This window comes from Euwallacea fornicatus, chromosome 1 (assembly GCF_040115645.1).
Source record: "Euwallacea fornicatus isolate EFF26 chromosome 1, ASM4011564v1, whole genome shotgun sequence".
Lineage (NCBI taxonomy): Eukaryota > Metazoa > Arthropoda > Insecta > Coleoptera > Curculionidae > Euwallacea > Euwallacea fornicatus.
This window is the reverse complement of record NC_089541.1, coordinates 7,174,553-7,190,519: the sequence shown is the minus strand read 5'-3', so window position 1 is coordinate 7,190,519 and position 15,967 is coordinate 7,174,553. Positions and strand designations below refer to the sequence as shown.

The 15,967-nt window shown below is 37.3% G+C and overlaps 2 protein-coding genes across 7 annotated transcripts in view; one reads left to right on the top strand and one right to left on the bottom strand.

Moving 5' to 3' along the window:
* The first annotated feature begins 374 nt into the window (after window positions 1-374).
* Alg14 (ALG14, UDP-N-acetylglucosaminyltransferase subunit) lies at window positions 375-2,104 on the top strand. Its single transcript, XM_066288323.1, has 2 exons — window positions 375-799; window positions 1,451-2,104. Exons 1-2 carry the CDS (start codon window positions 793-795, stop codon window positions 2,101-2,103), a joined length of 660 nt encoding a protein of 219 aa, XP_066144420.1. The 5' UTR covers window positions 375-792; the 3' UTR covers window position 2,104.
* Window positions 2,105-2,623: 519 nt separating this feature from the next.
* ssh (Protein phosphatase Slingshot) overlaps window positions 2,624-15,967 on the bottom strand; it is a 61,722-nt gene continuing 48,378 nt past the window's right edge. For 5 of the 6 annotated variants that reach the window (XM_066287880.1, XM_066287872.1, XM_066287901.1 and 2 more), the window contains 7 exons: window positions 8,980-9,202; window positions 8,397-8,638; window positions 8,171-8,333; window positions 7,953-8,121; window positions 7,625-7,894; window positions 6,700-7,452; window positions 2,624-6,402 (listed from right to left, as the gene is read on the bottom strand). In XM_066287880.1, the coding sequence (XP_066143977.1) occupies window positions 5,333-6,402; window positions 6,700-7,452; window positions 7,625-7,894; window positions 7,953-8,121; window positions 8,171-8,333; window positions 8,397-8,638; window positions 8,980-9,202 (2,890 nt within the window). In that variant the 3' untranslated portion in view covers window positions 2,624-5,332. Of the gene's footprint in view, window positions 6,403-6,699; window positions 7,453-7,624; window positions 7,895-7,952; window positions 8,122-8,170; window positions 8,334-8,396; window positions 8,639-8,979; window positions 9,203-11,107; window positions 11,318-15,967 lie in introns of those variants that run through there. The other variant, XM_066287922.1, reaches the window with a different exon arrangement.

Here is a 15,967-nt window from a genome sequence, read left to right as displayed (position 1 = left end):
TCTACTTTGCCGTTCCATTGCTTCTAATTAAGAATTGCAAATTAATAGAAAATGAAATTAAGCATATATATTCACAAAATAAAGTAGAAACTGAAGAAGCAAAAAATGAAATTTGGTTTTGAAACGCAAAACAAAGCTAACACGGAACAACCTGATAGAAAAATTTACCAATTTTTGGACAGACTGATTAACATTATCTGTTGTCAATGTGAAAAAGGGACTACTTCATTAGTATTTTTGGTGTAAGTGAATATTGGCAACATTGGGTAGAGGGTGCATGCGTGATGTGATGTAGATGCTGTTTTTTTGCTCAGGTAACCCAATCCAGATTGTACAATGCGCAAAACTGTCCAATACAACTGTGCAATTTTGAAAGCTCACTTAAGGCATGCGCAGAATTCAAAAAATATGAATAATGTCAATATCTATGTTTTTATCCTCTTTCTTTAGTTTCAAACGAGCAGTGCAAGATCTTGGTCATAATTAATATATTGCAGAAATATTTCAATTAAAGTAAGGGAGCAATGCCAAACTATCAGCTGATTATTTGCTAGTTTTCAGTTCCACCATTACCTCTGTTGTGTCACGTCACTAGTTTGAGTTCCTTGGTATTAAATAAAATAATTGTAAATATTTAATATCTAGAATAAAAACATTGAAATATGAGTAAAACTTGAATATGCAGCAGTAAAACATAGAGATATAACTATTCATTATACCTTAACTCCAGACATATTTAATTATCAAATATGGCATTCAACAAGAGCTCTGTGTAAAAGTTTTCCTTTTACTATGGATGGTAAGCAGTCCATACAACTACAACTAGATAATATACCATAGTAATATGTTATTTACTAGCGCCCCGTCCAATCCAGTCCAGACCTAACCATAAAAAATTACCCATCAATTCAGTTTTATTTCAATTAGTTCTTGATCACCAGCCATCACGGTGCTCCCATTATCTTTGAGGCTCTACTTTAATTAGTTATGCCCTTAATTATGCCAGTCCAGGACACATTAATGTTAGTTTCAAAGAGCTTATGCATATGTTTTTGCGTTTTTTTAGTTATCCATGTTTAAAACTAGAGAAAAAATTAGCATTATCGGATAGATTTGGCTAACAGTTTATTTAAATGTTTGAATGGTGTAACTTCCTGTGATAAATAGCATTTACCACAGGAAATTACACCCAAGTAGAATGTAATAGACACAGGGATTTGTAGAGTTTTTTTTATTTCGCATATTTGCATCAAAAATCTTTCGAACCATCAGTATAATTTAATGAATGTAGGGTACTAACCCTTAGACTAGTTTCCATTTGTCCTTATTCTGACTCATTACACTTTTCCTAATTGACATTTTCTTACTTTTTAATTTGTACTTGACAACTTGATAAGTTACCCATTGAGCTTAATACAGCACACACACCTATTTCAACTATAATTTTTAGGGCAACTAAAAGTTGAACTTGGTCTTCTAATAGTAGCCCTTGTGGTAGCAAGAATTGCCTATCTTATACATAAAATCACCACCGGATATAGCAGATATGCACCAAAACGACAGAAGTCATGTTCTACTGTAATTTGCATAGGGTCTGGGGGACACACTACTGAAATGCTCCGTTTAATAGAAAACTTGCATTTTAATAATTACACTCCCAGATACTATGTCATTGCAAAAAGTGATGTCACTAGTTTAAGCAAAGTGACCGATTTTGAAGAAGCCAGGAAGTCATCTCTTAATAAGGACTATTTTATCTTAAACGTTCCACGAAGTCGATCTGTGGGCCAAAGTTACATTACTTCAATATTCACAACCATTTACTCAATTTTATATATCTTACCTGTAAGCTTCAAATTAAGACCAGATCTAATTCTTTGCAATGGACCTGGAACATGCATTCCGATTTGTATTTTAAGTTTTTTCTTGAAATGTTGTTTTATTTGTGAAACCAGGATAATGTTTATTGAAAGTTTTTGTAGGACTCAAACTTTCTCCCTTACAGGCAAGATTTTAATGTATATCGCTGATAATTTTATTGTACAATGGCCTAGTCTTAAAGCTAAACTGAAGAGAGCAGAATATATTGGACAGCTGATGTAAATTGTGCAGTATTATTGTCCCTATTTTGTTTGCTTTTCTAACAAATCGTCGCTTACCTAGTGCGTAAAGTATAGTGATACAAATTGACAATGTTATGACATATTTGACCCTTTAGTATAAATTCGTATGGATTTGGTTAACATTTACCTAGCGCAGTAATAAAAATGACTGAAATTTAACATAAAAATTGACACATGGAATAAAAAAACTAACAGCACTTTTCCTCCCAGGTTAAACGTTAAAAAATACGTTCACAAAATAAACAAATGCAAGATACCACACTGAAACTGACGTTTAAACCTTTAGCCCGAATCAGTTGGTTTTCTGGACCGATTTATGGTTTCAACGTCGGTCTTCCAAAGTGAAAAAATAGAGCGTCCATAACTATTTTTAAGATACAAAAAATGGCCTTTGTGTGAGGAACATGTTGTCACGAGTTGATTTTAGATAAGTGTAACTTCTCATTTTCTAAGTTTAAAGGTGGTTTTACCTGTGAACCTGGCGAAATAAAACCAACTAATGAAACAATAAATGTTCTTTAATTGTATATTTTGTTCGAAACAGTTTTCTCATGTTTTATCATAAGCGGTACATCGTAGAAGAATTTACATCTATATAGTACAAAAAAGTTTTTTTTAACTATCACATAAATACACACAAAAGCAGAAAAACGACAGCGCATGTATTTAACATTAGGAAAAGTCTTAGCTAATAATTCACAAGTCTACATGTTGTGTAGAAACTCCTTTATGACAGCAAAACAAACGTTTATGCGGCCCTACAAGCGAAGAGCTTAATAAATGCACCACAGTTATACCCATCAAATAATAATTCTAGTTTAATTTAAAAGAAATTGGGTAGCGATGCAGTAACTCTCACAGAGAATAAATTAGTTAGGTAAAAAAAAAATAAATTTGAAGATACGCAGTTCGGAAAAATGTCTTCAAATTTGTATGTAAAAAAGGACACATCTCCGCGTGCCCTCTACGAATGAACAGGGTGATGTCCTCTAATAGGTCGAAGAGAGCAATAATGGTGGCAATCAAATTTTGTTGACATCAATAAATGAGCGAGCAATGTTTTATTGTCAAATGTACATTGAGTTTTCAGTTGGTATCCTAAAATACGACAAGGAAGCAACTTATCAGAAATTTTAAGACCTTCCCAAACCGAGGCGAAAAGTTCGCAACAATGTTCTCGCTCATCTTCCGTAGATGTAAAATTCACTAACTGTTACACATAGAAGCGTCAGTGTCAGCTATAATAGTAGTAGACAGTTATTTTTGCTATATCAGGAAAATTTACTCCACGTTGAACGAAAAATTTCCGGTTGTTGATGTCTTTATATGGGAAAGAGAAAGGAGAATAGCCCACACATTCATGTCTTATTTTTAGCAAGGCTTTACATTTTGAGTTACGTTTGGTAAAACAGTTATGATGAAATGCTAATTTTTATGAAGAGAGACATTGAGAAATGCACAAAAACTATCATAAATCGCGATTTCCTCCGTAAGTAATCTCTTTTAGCGAACTCACGTAATAATGTATTCAAGAAAACTAGATAAATCGAATACACTTTCGCAAATGGCCGTGTAATAAGTTATTACCATTTTTAGTAGTTATGTATTGTGATTCTATGGTTATTACTAATAACTACTGGATAACTACTACGGAATCCTTTGATTCCAGTTATTAGTGCTAAGCATGAAATCAAAGGATCCCGTAGTAGCTTTAAATTTTTTAATATGTTCTTTCACGACATATGAAAACTATTTACTTCCATCATAAAATTTCGGGATTCAATCCTGGGATTTTAATTATTGGTCCCGAAATCCTTAAAATGAATCCCGAACCCGAATATTTGATTCTCTACATGTAATATAGCAGATGATTTGTTAAAAATTCAATAGGCGGTGAATCATGTACGTAGGATGTTGGTTATGCCATTTACTATCAAACATGTGACATCGAAATTAGATAACGTAAATTTATCCAAGTCATGCCTCTCATATTTCACCGTAAACTGGTATTTTTTTTATGATTACCTTTCCATTGGATTATACATCCAGTTCAAGTGAGAAATATTTCAACCACATAGAATCTTCCTTCATTACATGTATAAAAAGTGGTAAAATATTTATGTCCACCATTAAAATCTCCAAAACGGTGAAAGTTACAAAGGCGGTGAAATCACGAAAAGTTAGCTATAGTTATTCTCATTAAAAATCCACCTTGAAACTATATTTATTTGTTATAGGTTGTGAAATATCACTTTTTGATTCGCAAAAGCGTGCGGTAAATTTACTTTACCACCACACGTATATATAACAAATTACATGCAAATTTGTATATATATAACATATTTGCGCTCTGATAAGACAACATTTACTAGCATGTTCAATGAACAGTAGTGAATTTTGTTGCGTATTGTTGGTTTGGAAGGCCTTTAATTATAGATAAATTTAATCTAAATATACTTTTTTGTGCTTTGTACATTTGCCAGAAGGCAAGAAGTTTATTCAATCTACACACATCGATCTTTAGTCTTTACACATTTAGTGCTCCTCCTACAGTATTAATTTTAACCAAAAAAAAAAAAAAGAAATGAGTAGTATTTAGAAGTAGAGAAAAAAAAGGGATCTGAGAGAGCCGAAATTTTAATACATTTTGAACCAAACAGTTAATGGATGAATGATCAAATCTGAAACAGGAAGAACGTCCATAAAAAGACCAAAAAACTTCGGGACATTCACTTGCGAGTTCCTGAATTTTCGAATCTTATAAAGCAAAACAAGTATATCAAGCGAAATTTGCAAGAACGACTATCGGTATTACCCAACCATTTTAATTAATTTTAAGCTTCGTAATCATAAAGTTATGGTGATCTCTGTATGTAAAATGTAAACAAGACACAGACTAAAAAATGTCACAAAGCAGTATTTGAGTCTTCCTCGAACAATTATCAGAGATATAAGCGAATAACGCAGAAAAAAACTAGATATTATAAGTTTTATTAGCGCTGTAATGACACAAAAATTGAACTGACTGTTATGCAATAAAAAATATCTTAAAACCTGCCCTTAAAAATTACAAATTTGTACAGTACGCAGTCTATAGTTGTATAGATTTTTATATTTATAGGCTCAATTAATATACCTTTGCCCACATAAGCGATCTTACTTGAAATAAATTTCGCAAAAATATGACTCTCTCTTGTCCCTTTGTGATGTTACATTGTGTTGTAAACAGGATTGTTGTGTCTGGGTTTAATATTAATCCTCGCCAGCGGATGAGTTTTTCCAAATTGCTGCTGTTTCTTGGCCGCAGTTGCAATAACCGTAGCCGCTATTTGCTTGACCGCAGGCACCTTGGGAGGCCTCTTGTACTCAGTTTCTACTTCCTCTGAATTACTTAAACTGATCAGCTGCGCTCCCCCTATTCGAGAATTTTTATCCCCCGATACTTCAAAGCACGAATGCCTGGCACTGGCCCGATTGCTGGGTTTCGGGAACTTGTGCCTCAGTTTCACTTGACATGTTTCCTCTTTTTTGTTCTCGAATACGCTACGAATAGTTTTAACATCCGGCTTTTGAGTTTGTTCTTTAGTTTGGTGAACGGACACAGGCGATGAGGGAAGGCTGCGGTTTTTCGTTACTCGCAAGTTGTCAGACTGTTCCGCATTTTGGTCTAGGCAAGTGGTATTAGACTTAGCTTCAAATTCCTTCATTAAATTTTGTACTTTCCCCAGCGAGCTTGTGTTTTCCACACATTCATCCACTTTTTTAACAAATTTCTGACTCTCGTTTTCCGAAAAGTTCCTTGGCAATTTTTCTCCCGCTTCTTTAGAATTTTCCCGTGATAATGCGGGAACATTCGAAGTGGACCGCGACAATGAACATTCTTGCGCGACAAGTTCCAAGGAACACGGCTCTGGGGCGCTGGCCGACAACCTACACGCTCTAGACACATCTCTTTCTACTTTAGGAATGTCGATCTTGTCCGATATGGCACTGTTTCTAGTTATTTCAAAATCCGCGGTGGTTTTGCGCCTATCTAACAGAGTTTCGTTTACTGCTTGTGCAAAGTTGAACAGCAGAGTTTCGGAGCTGGGAGTTTTGTTTAGCGACGTGCAGCTGCTGGTCGCGCTGTCGTTGCTTAGCCGCCTCATTGTGGTACCCTCGAGGCGTTGCTTGGTACGTTTCACCGTTCCGGGGTGCCAGGGAATGTCTTCTTTGTCGTACTGAAAGAGACTACCAAAGTTCTGTTGCAGGTCCGATGCACTGTGCTGGATTTTTTCGCCTGGAAAAAGAAACAGGATGGAACTAACGTGTGGTTGAGTGGATGGGTAACATTGACCCGAATAAAATTTTCGTATTATCACGGGTACCTACTATTGTATCGAAATCTGAAGTCACTGATACAACTACGTTCCTGTTCTTTTGATATATTTGCAATACTCAGCTATTCAATTTGACTTTAGTTTCGAACAAATTTGGAGTAAACTATGAAATACTGTTAATTTAAAGTTTTTTGTAGGATCGACAATAACGGATACTTACATCCATCGGTATTAGCCCTTAATCACATTCAACTTACCGTTCTCATTATTGTAGTAAACGTTTTTTCTTGGCCTCATATCGTACGACCCCCACGAACTGTTCCTGCTTGGCAGTATCCTGGTATCTCCGGATCCCCACGAGCTATGCCTGGATAGTTCGTTCTTATCCGAATACCCCATCACAACCGCACTATCATAGGAACTCCACGAACTTTGCCTCGACGGACACTCTCTTGGCTGTTTCTCTTCCGCGACACTTTCGGTAGTGATTTGAATGGTTGCCCGTCTCTGTTGCTTCTTTTCCTCTTTGTCGAACACCCGGTCGAGTTGCTTCGAAAACGGATCACTTTGAGCAGCATTTTTGGAGCGAGATTCAGGAACTTGACTAAAACTAGCAGAAGACACAGCACATTGAGTTACTATCACGGCGGAGGAGGTCCACACGGGAGCCACTATATTACTACTTTGATCACAGACGGCGCTAGTTGTACTGTCACTGACTAATCCCACTTCGACTTCTCGTTCCCCCGGGTCCCACGTCACGGCTGTTTTTCCACTATTACTACTACTACAGGAACTGAGTTCAGACGTTTCGCGGTCGTCCAATTTCTTGTCTTCGGGACGGGAGGGAGTGTCGTGGCCCGGCAAATGCACGATTCGGTTCGGGGAAACGCTGTACGATTCCCCGTTATCACAGGGCATTAACACATGACGGGCCAGTGACGCTTTGCTTTCTTGTACGCTTTCTTTGGAGGCGCTTTTCTGACTCAAATCTTCCAGGCTCATGAAACCTATAATGATAAAATAAAATGTTTTTATAAACTATGCAACGAAACGATTGCACCGCCAAATTTAAAAAATCGTTTAGTTCGATTACCGCATATTTTAAAATCAATTTTTAAGCATCACAAAAAAATAACGTTACCCATTTTTAGCACGTGACAACACCATTGAAAAAATTACCTGGCGAGGACTTAACCCCTTCCTTTAACTCTCTTGTAGTCAAATTGTCAGGAGACCAAGACTTGGGTCGGGCTCCCATCAGGCGCAAGTCCTGTCCAGAGAGCATCGCATGGAGATCATAGGACCGAGACAAGGGCTCCACTGTTGACTGCTTTTGTTCATTCCCAACAGGCGTCTTCTCGGCTTTCGTAATGTTAGTCGGTGATTTTAGATTAGTTTCAGACTTTGATCTCTGCAATTTTTCCTTGTTCTTCATTGCATGTAATATACCTGCAAATTTCATTCCCAAGTCAGATTTAAAAAATAGGAAATCGACATGAGATCTTGCCTTGATATGTTTCGAGCTGACCTACAAAATTTGTATTTGGCTTAATGCAGCTACGCTTATCCCGGACGTGCAGTAGAGCCTTGTTGAAGTCCCAGTTGTACGCTTTCATGGCATAGGCAATGACCACGCTGGCTGATCGACTTATGCCCATTTTACAGTGAACTAAAACCTATAAAAATGCTAGGAAAACAAGCGGTGGTGGATTGTTGCAGACTCACTTTTGAGCCTTCGTTCCTTGCTTTTGTGATGTACTTGAATGTGTCGTCCCAGTGCTTGAGCAAGTCGGTTTTCTCATCGTCATACACGCGCACGTTCAAGTAATCGAAAGTACCAGGGAAGAAGTTGTCGATTTCTCTGGTAACGTTCAATATGTGACCAACCCTAACCAAACAATTTAACATTTAACTTGACAAATTAAGGTTTTAGTTAGAAGTATTTCCCCACCCATTTCTTCTAAGTTCATCGTAATTACTCGCGTTCCATTCGGAGCCTAAATATACATGATCAAATATCTCAGTGGGAGCGTCCATCTGACCTAGAATGACCAGCATTTCTTGATCGATAAAACTCTTGAACTCTCCAAGGTCCATGTCCAATTCTTCCTCGAGTCTTGAGCGGATGAACTTGGAGGTCACTTCGTCCAAGTCAACGGACATCATTATTTCTTTCAAGGTAGTTCTTATTATCTGCAAATAAATAAATTGGAACCTCATCTTTTAATCATAATTGTGTTCAAAATGAAATAACACTAGTTCTAACTTTAAGCACAAGAGTTTCACTGCGACTTTGAAATTTTATTAAATGAAACCGCCAAAACCTCGCGTATGAAAGTATACATATACTATGTAGATCTCTCACTAAGATATCGTTCAAGTCCGCAGCAACTAAATATATTTTTTAGTTTTAGTAATTTTAGAAATAAAGTTATCACAACAAACGGCACATTTACAATAGGAATTCATCAAATTTTTAATTGTATCCAGTGCAAAAGATTTTTTATCATTCTACATGTTTAAATATATCTAACCTTTTCAGTTTCCTCCCTCTGTGTGGGTCTAGCCCGTACCGAATTGGGCGAAGGTGGTCGTCTAGACTCCAAACAATCCATGGCATGCCATTCGTTCAGACAAGACCTGTCAGAGGCTATCCTGGACTCGTAGTGTTCGACCCATGTGTGGGTGCCTCCTCCTGGATAGTAATTGCCTTCTCGCGCTTTCGCGCTCACTTTGTGTAAAGTCTGAAGGGCTGACCTAGAGCAATTTCACTTTAGACTTCAAAACTCTCAAGGTATGTACTTATACTTAAAGTGCAAGGTTTTTCTATATGTAAAGTAAATTTACAGCCCATCGAGTAGGTAATTAACGGAATAATATTCGATTGAAGAAATTTCTAGTTAAGTTGCCAAAAAAAAAGTGAAACGTAAAATTCATGTGATTTTTGTGCCAGATATTCTAAATATAAAAAATTATGTCAAAGTCCATAAAAGATAAGTATAGAACATGGTTTATAGGAAATACTTGAAATGACCTTTAAAAGCAGAAATTGTAGTATCTTGCATATTGTGTTTGAATTAAGAAAATTCTCGTCCTAAAAAAAGGTATAAATTTGGCAGTGTTGCTGTAATAGTAGTTCATCAGGTATTATGATTAATCCCTCTAGGAGAAGTTCAGAAATTTACATTTAAGTCATTTCCGGGATGTTAATCCGTTTCTATAGTATGGAACAACACTCTATGAACTTTTTGCCACATTTCGTTCCAAGTAAACACGCTTCCCCAATTTCATAACGCTGATTTATTTACAAACATTTTTTTTATGATTTAAAATATTTTCTAGAATCACACTTGGAGGTTTGTCTCACTGTGGCACTAAGTGATTGAGCGTATTTCATTACATAGCCGTTGTCACAATATTCATCTTTCTGTGTAGGCAGTTTCGATTTGCCGGTATCCTGCATGGACATGCAATTAATGAAATTGAAACGAATGAACTTCCTCGATTTTGTCACAGGTATTTTTATTGCGAATAGTAGGTAAAGCGACGTTTCTGGGTTTATTTGCATTTTACCATACGGCGAATATCCGGAAGTCGACTAATGCAAATTGGCAGATAATGAGGCTGTAGGATGTTTTGATGAATGACAAACATTGTATCGGTTCCACCGGTATATGTGTAATTACGAGATTGTAAAAAGCGGGCTTCACTATGTCGGTAATGTGAAATTTGTGCCAAAAAATGAGCTCGACGTATAAAATTAAAAATGCCTTTTCTTGACACTTGTAAATGCAACTATAGAGAAACTTTCTTCATTCATCAAGGTCTTTATTCGAAAAAATTCATAGGTCACGATAGAGAACTGTTATTCCATCCGTGTCTAATTGCACCGTTTCTGTATATCAATTGACATCACAGATTTACTCAGTCATTGTAAGTAACTTTTTTCAGCACTCATTCACCTTCAAACATGTGGTGAGAGGTTGCTACAATGACGTAATATGTCTTGCAAAATTACTGCTGTTGCTCAATTCAATTGATAACGGATTTGTTATTACTTTTGCATTGTTTCTACTTGGTTGATGTCAATTGCCAGAATTTATTTTTATGACGATTATTCCTAGCACCTGCCCATTAGCAGAATGACTGTTGCGGTGGTGCTAAATGAAGGATTTCAACATTGTGTGCCTCTAAACTTTTAAGGTTGTACCTTACGAAGCATATTCGGACCTAATCGCTTGCCAAAACCACTATAAATGTTTACATCACATCAGTCCGAGAAATAACCGTCTCACAATTTGAAGACACTTTGCTAGTTATAGCTTAACAGTGGGTGGGCTGCACTGCGCTACAGGGAAATTTAATTTACTTTTCCTAAATTAGTATTTTGAGCGACAAACAACAGAGTTTCAATTAACTTATTTAGGAGAGGAAAATTTCCTCCTTACTTGCTGGAACATAACGTAAAAATATTAAATATTAACGCAAATAAAAATTTAATTTTTCCATAATATGCGGCTGACTCTGAGTCTCGTTTTCTACTAATGTTTGGCCTATTTATCGACACCTTTAATAAACTTTTTTGTTAAATAACTTTTAAATTTATCTCTATCTGTAATCTTAAGCCTCATCCGAGAAATCTCAAATATTTAAAACACAAACCTGTCATCGAACCATATCATTGAAGCAGTTCTCTCGAAGTGCTTCCTTCCTTCACGTACAACCATTATCACTATAGAAACTAAACCACTGACTCGGAAACTTCCCAAAACACTCTTAAATTTTCGATTATAAAAAACACTTTAAGGGCTTGTTCGTTAAGGATAACTCGGCAATCCAACCCGGGATCAGTGTGTCCAAGTCAGCCGTCAATCAGCCGAACATGGCGATACCTTCAGCCCGCCAACACTCGGTATAATTTGTATTGGTGATTGACCATTTATAGCGGCGGGGTACGGGGGCTCCTGCTTCGTATTAGGAAAGGCCGGGCGATGATTGAGGCTGGAAAAAACGATTGTTAAAACAGGTTGCAAGAACCGAAATGCGGTCGGTGGATCGAGTGGGTTTTTGCCAATTTTTGGGTTCGGGGTTAAAAGAAAGTCCACAGAAAGCTGCGACCTTAACGGTAAAACATTTCTGCCACACTCTTAGATGGATTTTGGTGCATTCGAGACGTAAAAATGTTCTTTAAAGCCTGATTTGAAGTGCAGAAACTACTGAAAAAAGGACTCGAGTATTGAGGAAGGTACAATTCCTGAACTGAAGGGTTAGAAGAAAGGAATCTTAACAGAATCGTGAACTGAAGAGTATAGGTCTTCGGTGCTTCTAATTGGAGTCTATATGAAATAAAAAATTATCAGTTCTGCTTTCATATGGAATTTAGAGTGAAATGAAAGGATTATTCTATTCTGCAGGGTATTTGTTCAAAAATGCAAGAGAGAAGTCTCTACACCAAATGAATCTACACTGATATTCTGGAAGAGATTTCCACCAGAATAAAAGGACTGTATGCATTGACCCGTATGTTTAGGATTCTCTGTCTGTTTTCACTCAATTCAGCACGATGGGGCACTTCACACCTTACTCGATCTCGCCAAAAATAAAACACTCTTTTATACAGCTGCCACAACTGATACTTGATGAGATTCCCGTCAGAATAATAGAAGCGGTTGATTTGGCAGGAGTGGATTCCATTCCAAGCTCACACACCAAAAGCATGGTGGGAAATCACGCTCCAACCACGCTACACTAACTTTTTTACATCACCAAAAAGAAGACCACTCAATCCATCAACTGCGCAATTCGCCAATACCCGTACCTCTTCCTCAAAAACGCAATCCGAAACTTTTGAACAGTCAAAATCCCGTTACATCAAATTTTGTAACGAACCAGACCGACACCAAAAGCCTCTGGAAACCGGAAAATCTCAATTTCTATTATGCCAGTCGTCAATTACATAGCAGAAAAGAGACGCTTATTAGAATATGGCGCGTGCACGCTACTTAATCGCTCGCGATTTTCTGAAACACTGAAACGAGCTTTAATGAGATGCCATTGTAGACAAGACGGAAAAAACGCAAAGAAGGAATCGGCCATGAAAAAGGCGACCCACGCTAGGAAGGACCATATTTGGATAAGGCGGTCGGTATGGTTGTGCAGAATGGACGAGATATGGTTTATGGCGACGTGCCGTGATGTGTTGTCTCGCTCGATCGTGCCGATAACCCCAAAGGACGTCTGTCGGTAACGAAAGCATTTGGCAGGTCGAAATAGCGTGTGCTGAATGCGTTACGTTTATTAATGATTTTCCTGGAATGGCGAATGCTGCTAGTAGTTCCCGTTTGAATGTAGAAAATTCGTAGCTCTGTAGCGGGAGTTCGATATCTCTAATTCATCAAAAACTACGTATCGCAGTTCTTACAGCCCAAGACCGAACTTTCAGACGAAGTCACTGAGCAGCTCTTGACGAGACGAAGGAACCGAAACTCTCTCAAAACTTGAATGACAAAGCACCTGAAACAAACATATGATAAAGCTCGAGATTTCAAAGAGGAGTCCCACAGATTATCCATAAGATCACAAAGTCTCTTGCATTACTTTCACAAGTTCCTCAACTTGATTCAGTTGTAAGAGTGAACATGAAAACCACGTTTAATGAATCCTCTCGAAGAGCAGGTAGTGGAGGTCGGTAAGAAATGCAAACAATGCGGAAATGCTTTTTTTTTTTCTGTGCAATTATTGCTTACAGAACAATTCGAGACCACTTTATGAAAACCCCTACGGCCCGCAAAGGCACCTTCACAACGCCATAAAAGCTAGGTTTAATGCAGTCTTAAATGGGCTGCGTAATCAGTAGTCACATATTCTTCTATGTTTTCTTTGATAATACGTCGGAAAATGAAAAGTTTCCTAAAGCTCGAATCAACGAACAGTGTAGTACTGGTAAGTGAGTTAGTGACCGGTTAAAAGTTTGCACGTTTCTGCGATGAAGCAATTCCGCTTTACCAGACTGAGTTTAAGGCCTACAAGTTATTATTATGGTGTGTAATTTTATTAGTAATTGAAAAGTTTCTTAAAAAATCTACGAAACTGCATCAATAAAACTAAGTTGATTCACTGTGGAAATTTAGAAATAGATGTTGCATTTATTAGCAAGCGAGATGGTAAAATAAAGGTGCGTGCGTACCTGGTCTCTGTCAATTCACGTTTCAGAAAATTACGCCATAATTGGCATGACAAAATGTCTTCCACAAATCGTCAAATAATTCATTAAAACCATGATAGTTTAACGAAAATAGTGCCACATTTGAAATGCCACAAAAGAAGCAAACTTGGAGAATGATCAGGCACATTGTCAAAGACTTAAAATTTTGGAACTTTCAACTGACAAGATCGCGCCAAGTTTTAGGAGATGCGGGAACTTCGGTGCGACAATTGTGAAGAGAAAAAAAAAATGGAAGAACCAAATATTTGATGCGACACCCATTCTTCAATTCATGAAATCTGCAAATTCTACTCCTATCTTTCGAAATTCCTCCGTCCTCGCCAATCCACGACCAGATTAGCGTGGCCATTTGCGGCAACAAGCCGTCTGCATTTACGGAGATGACAGCCTTCTTCATCCAAATTAGGCTTAGAGCATTTAGTTGACCGGCCGCGTATTCAATAATTCATGAGTAGATCGTACTTCTTTCATTGCTCGATGGTGGTGGGCCTCATCGCATTTGCATCAACCGTCACATGGGTGTCCTACCCGCACTGGCACACTATTAAACACCTTAAAAGGTCTTGGCACCTTTGCTCTATCATAGGCGATTGGTATTGAGTTTGTGGGGTTCTTCTACTTTGCAGAATGAATAATGCATGGGGCTCTTATGTATTCGATTAATTGATCACCGAAAACAAGTTAATGAAATGGAAATGATCGACGGGTTCGCTTTAATACCAGTTACGGTTATCAATCATCGTCGACGTTTATGCAAAATTGGATAGGCACGTCACTGCTATTAATAAGCACATCTTTACCATGATTTTTTTTTTAGTTCTGCGTATTACAGCTTTCTATAGGTTCAAACACACCTAGCTTTTTTCCAAGTAGGTAATTATTGATTAGTCCCGATGTGGCTTATCACCACTCTCTCAAATATGACCAAATACAGAACTCGATCGTAATCTTTAGACTTTTCCAAAAACGCCCAACCGGTCGACCTCAATCTGCGCTTTAAGCCATAGTTTGCTTCTCTTCCTAGTCTATTAGAAATTCAACTAATTCCTCTCTGGCACAGATTAGGTTTTCTTGTGTGTCAAACCGAATGGCCACTTCCTTGCCATATCTTAGATGATCAATCGATAATCGCTTTAACATACATTAAAAATCACTTTCTCCGCATGCATATGCTATACTTAATTTCATTTAGATATTATATGAATTAGACCTGCAACGAATTAAGGAGCTGACTTTTAATCAAAGATCTCTAGTAAAATGGAAGATGATGTAATGTTTCCCCTCATGTATTTATTTCCAGGTTGTAATGGAACTGTGTCTGTTCACGACAACATCAATTAACGACGCTTTTACTCATAAATTCGCTAATGATTCAAACGAACCTACCCAATGTAACGCAGCCATCTTTTTTCTTATCACCATAAATCTCATCCGCTCGCCCAGTTTCAACAGTTGAAAACACTTTGAGAGATTTGTGCGAGTTCGCTAGCTGAGGAAAACATTGATAAGTTCGAGATATACAACACGTAATTTTAATTGTCTGGGGTTTCACCGACTTTCTTAGGAACGGTAATTAAAACAAATTTATCAATTCAAAGTAAAAGTCGGAGAATTGCTATTAAGCGCCATTTGATCATGGAGCAGGGTCTGATTTTGGTCATAAAGTTGTTGGAATTACTGGTTTTGGTTCGAATTAAACCGTTACTGCACATCACACGGTATTGGTTTTGATGGAGACCAATAAAAAAAAATGCATCACGCACCACGTAGTTCTCACTGAAAGTAAGATGGCATTCAGGATGCACGTTCATTGGGTTGGAACTAAATATTTAAATTTCTGTATCCAATTCCAAGGAAACATATTTAGGAGTCTTTGAGCATTTTTGCAAAGTCTTGAGGCTTTTTCAAACTTCTGGCTTATCGAAGCTCCACTAAAGACCACTATTTGATCGCTTTGTGAAACTTGCAAGAAGTTGTTCTTTGAATCGCCTATTGAAGTCTCTCTCGAATTCCAGTTTCTGACTAATGTTTATGCTTTCCCTTTTTTGTTAATTGTATTAACACACTCAGGGCTGTTTTTTTACATCATAAGCGATGCCATCAATTGTAGGACTCTTAAATGGCAGGCATCCATGGACAATTAAAAACACTCGTTTACCTAAGAGCGCGAATTATAAATCCTTTCAAATTAAATATTTACAATTGTTTGGCATCGATAACAACGCTAACATTGATAAACTTTTGATCAATCAATGTTCTTTTACGCTTATGAAACACTCGAGAGCTCACTTATTGAA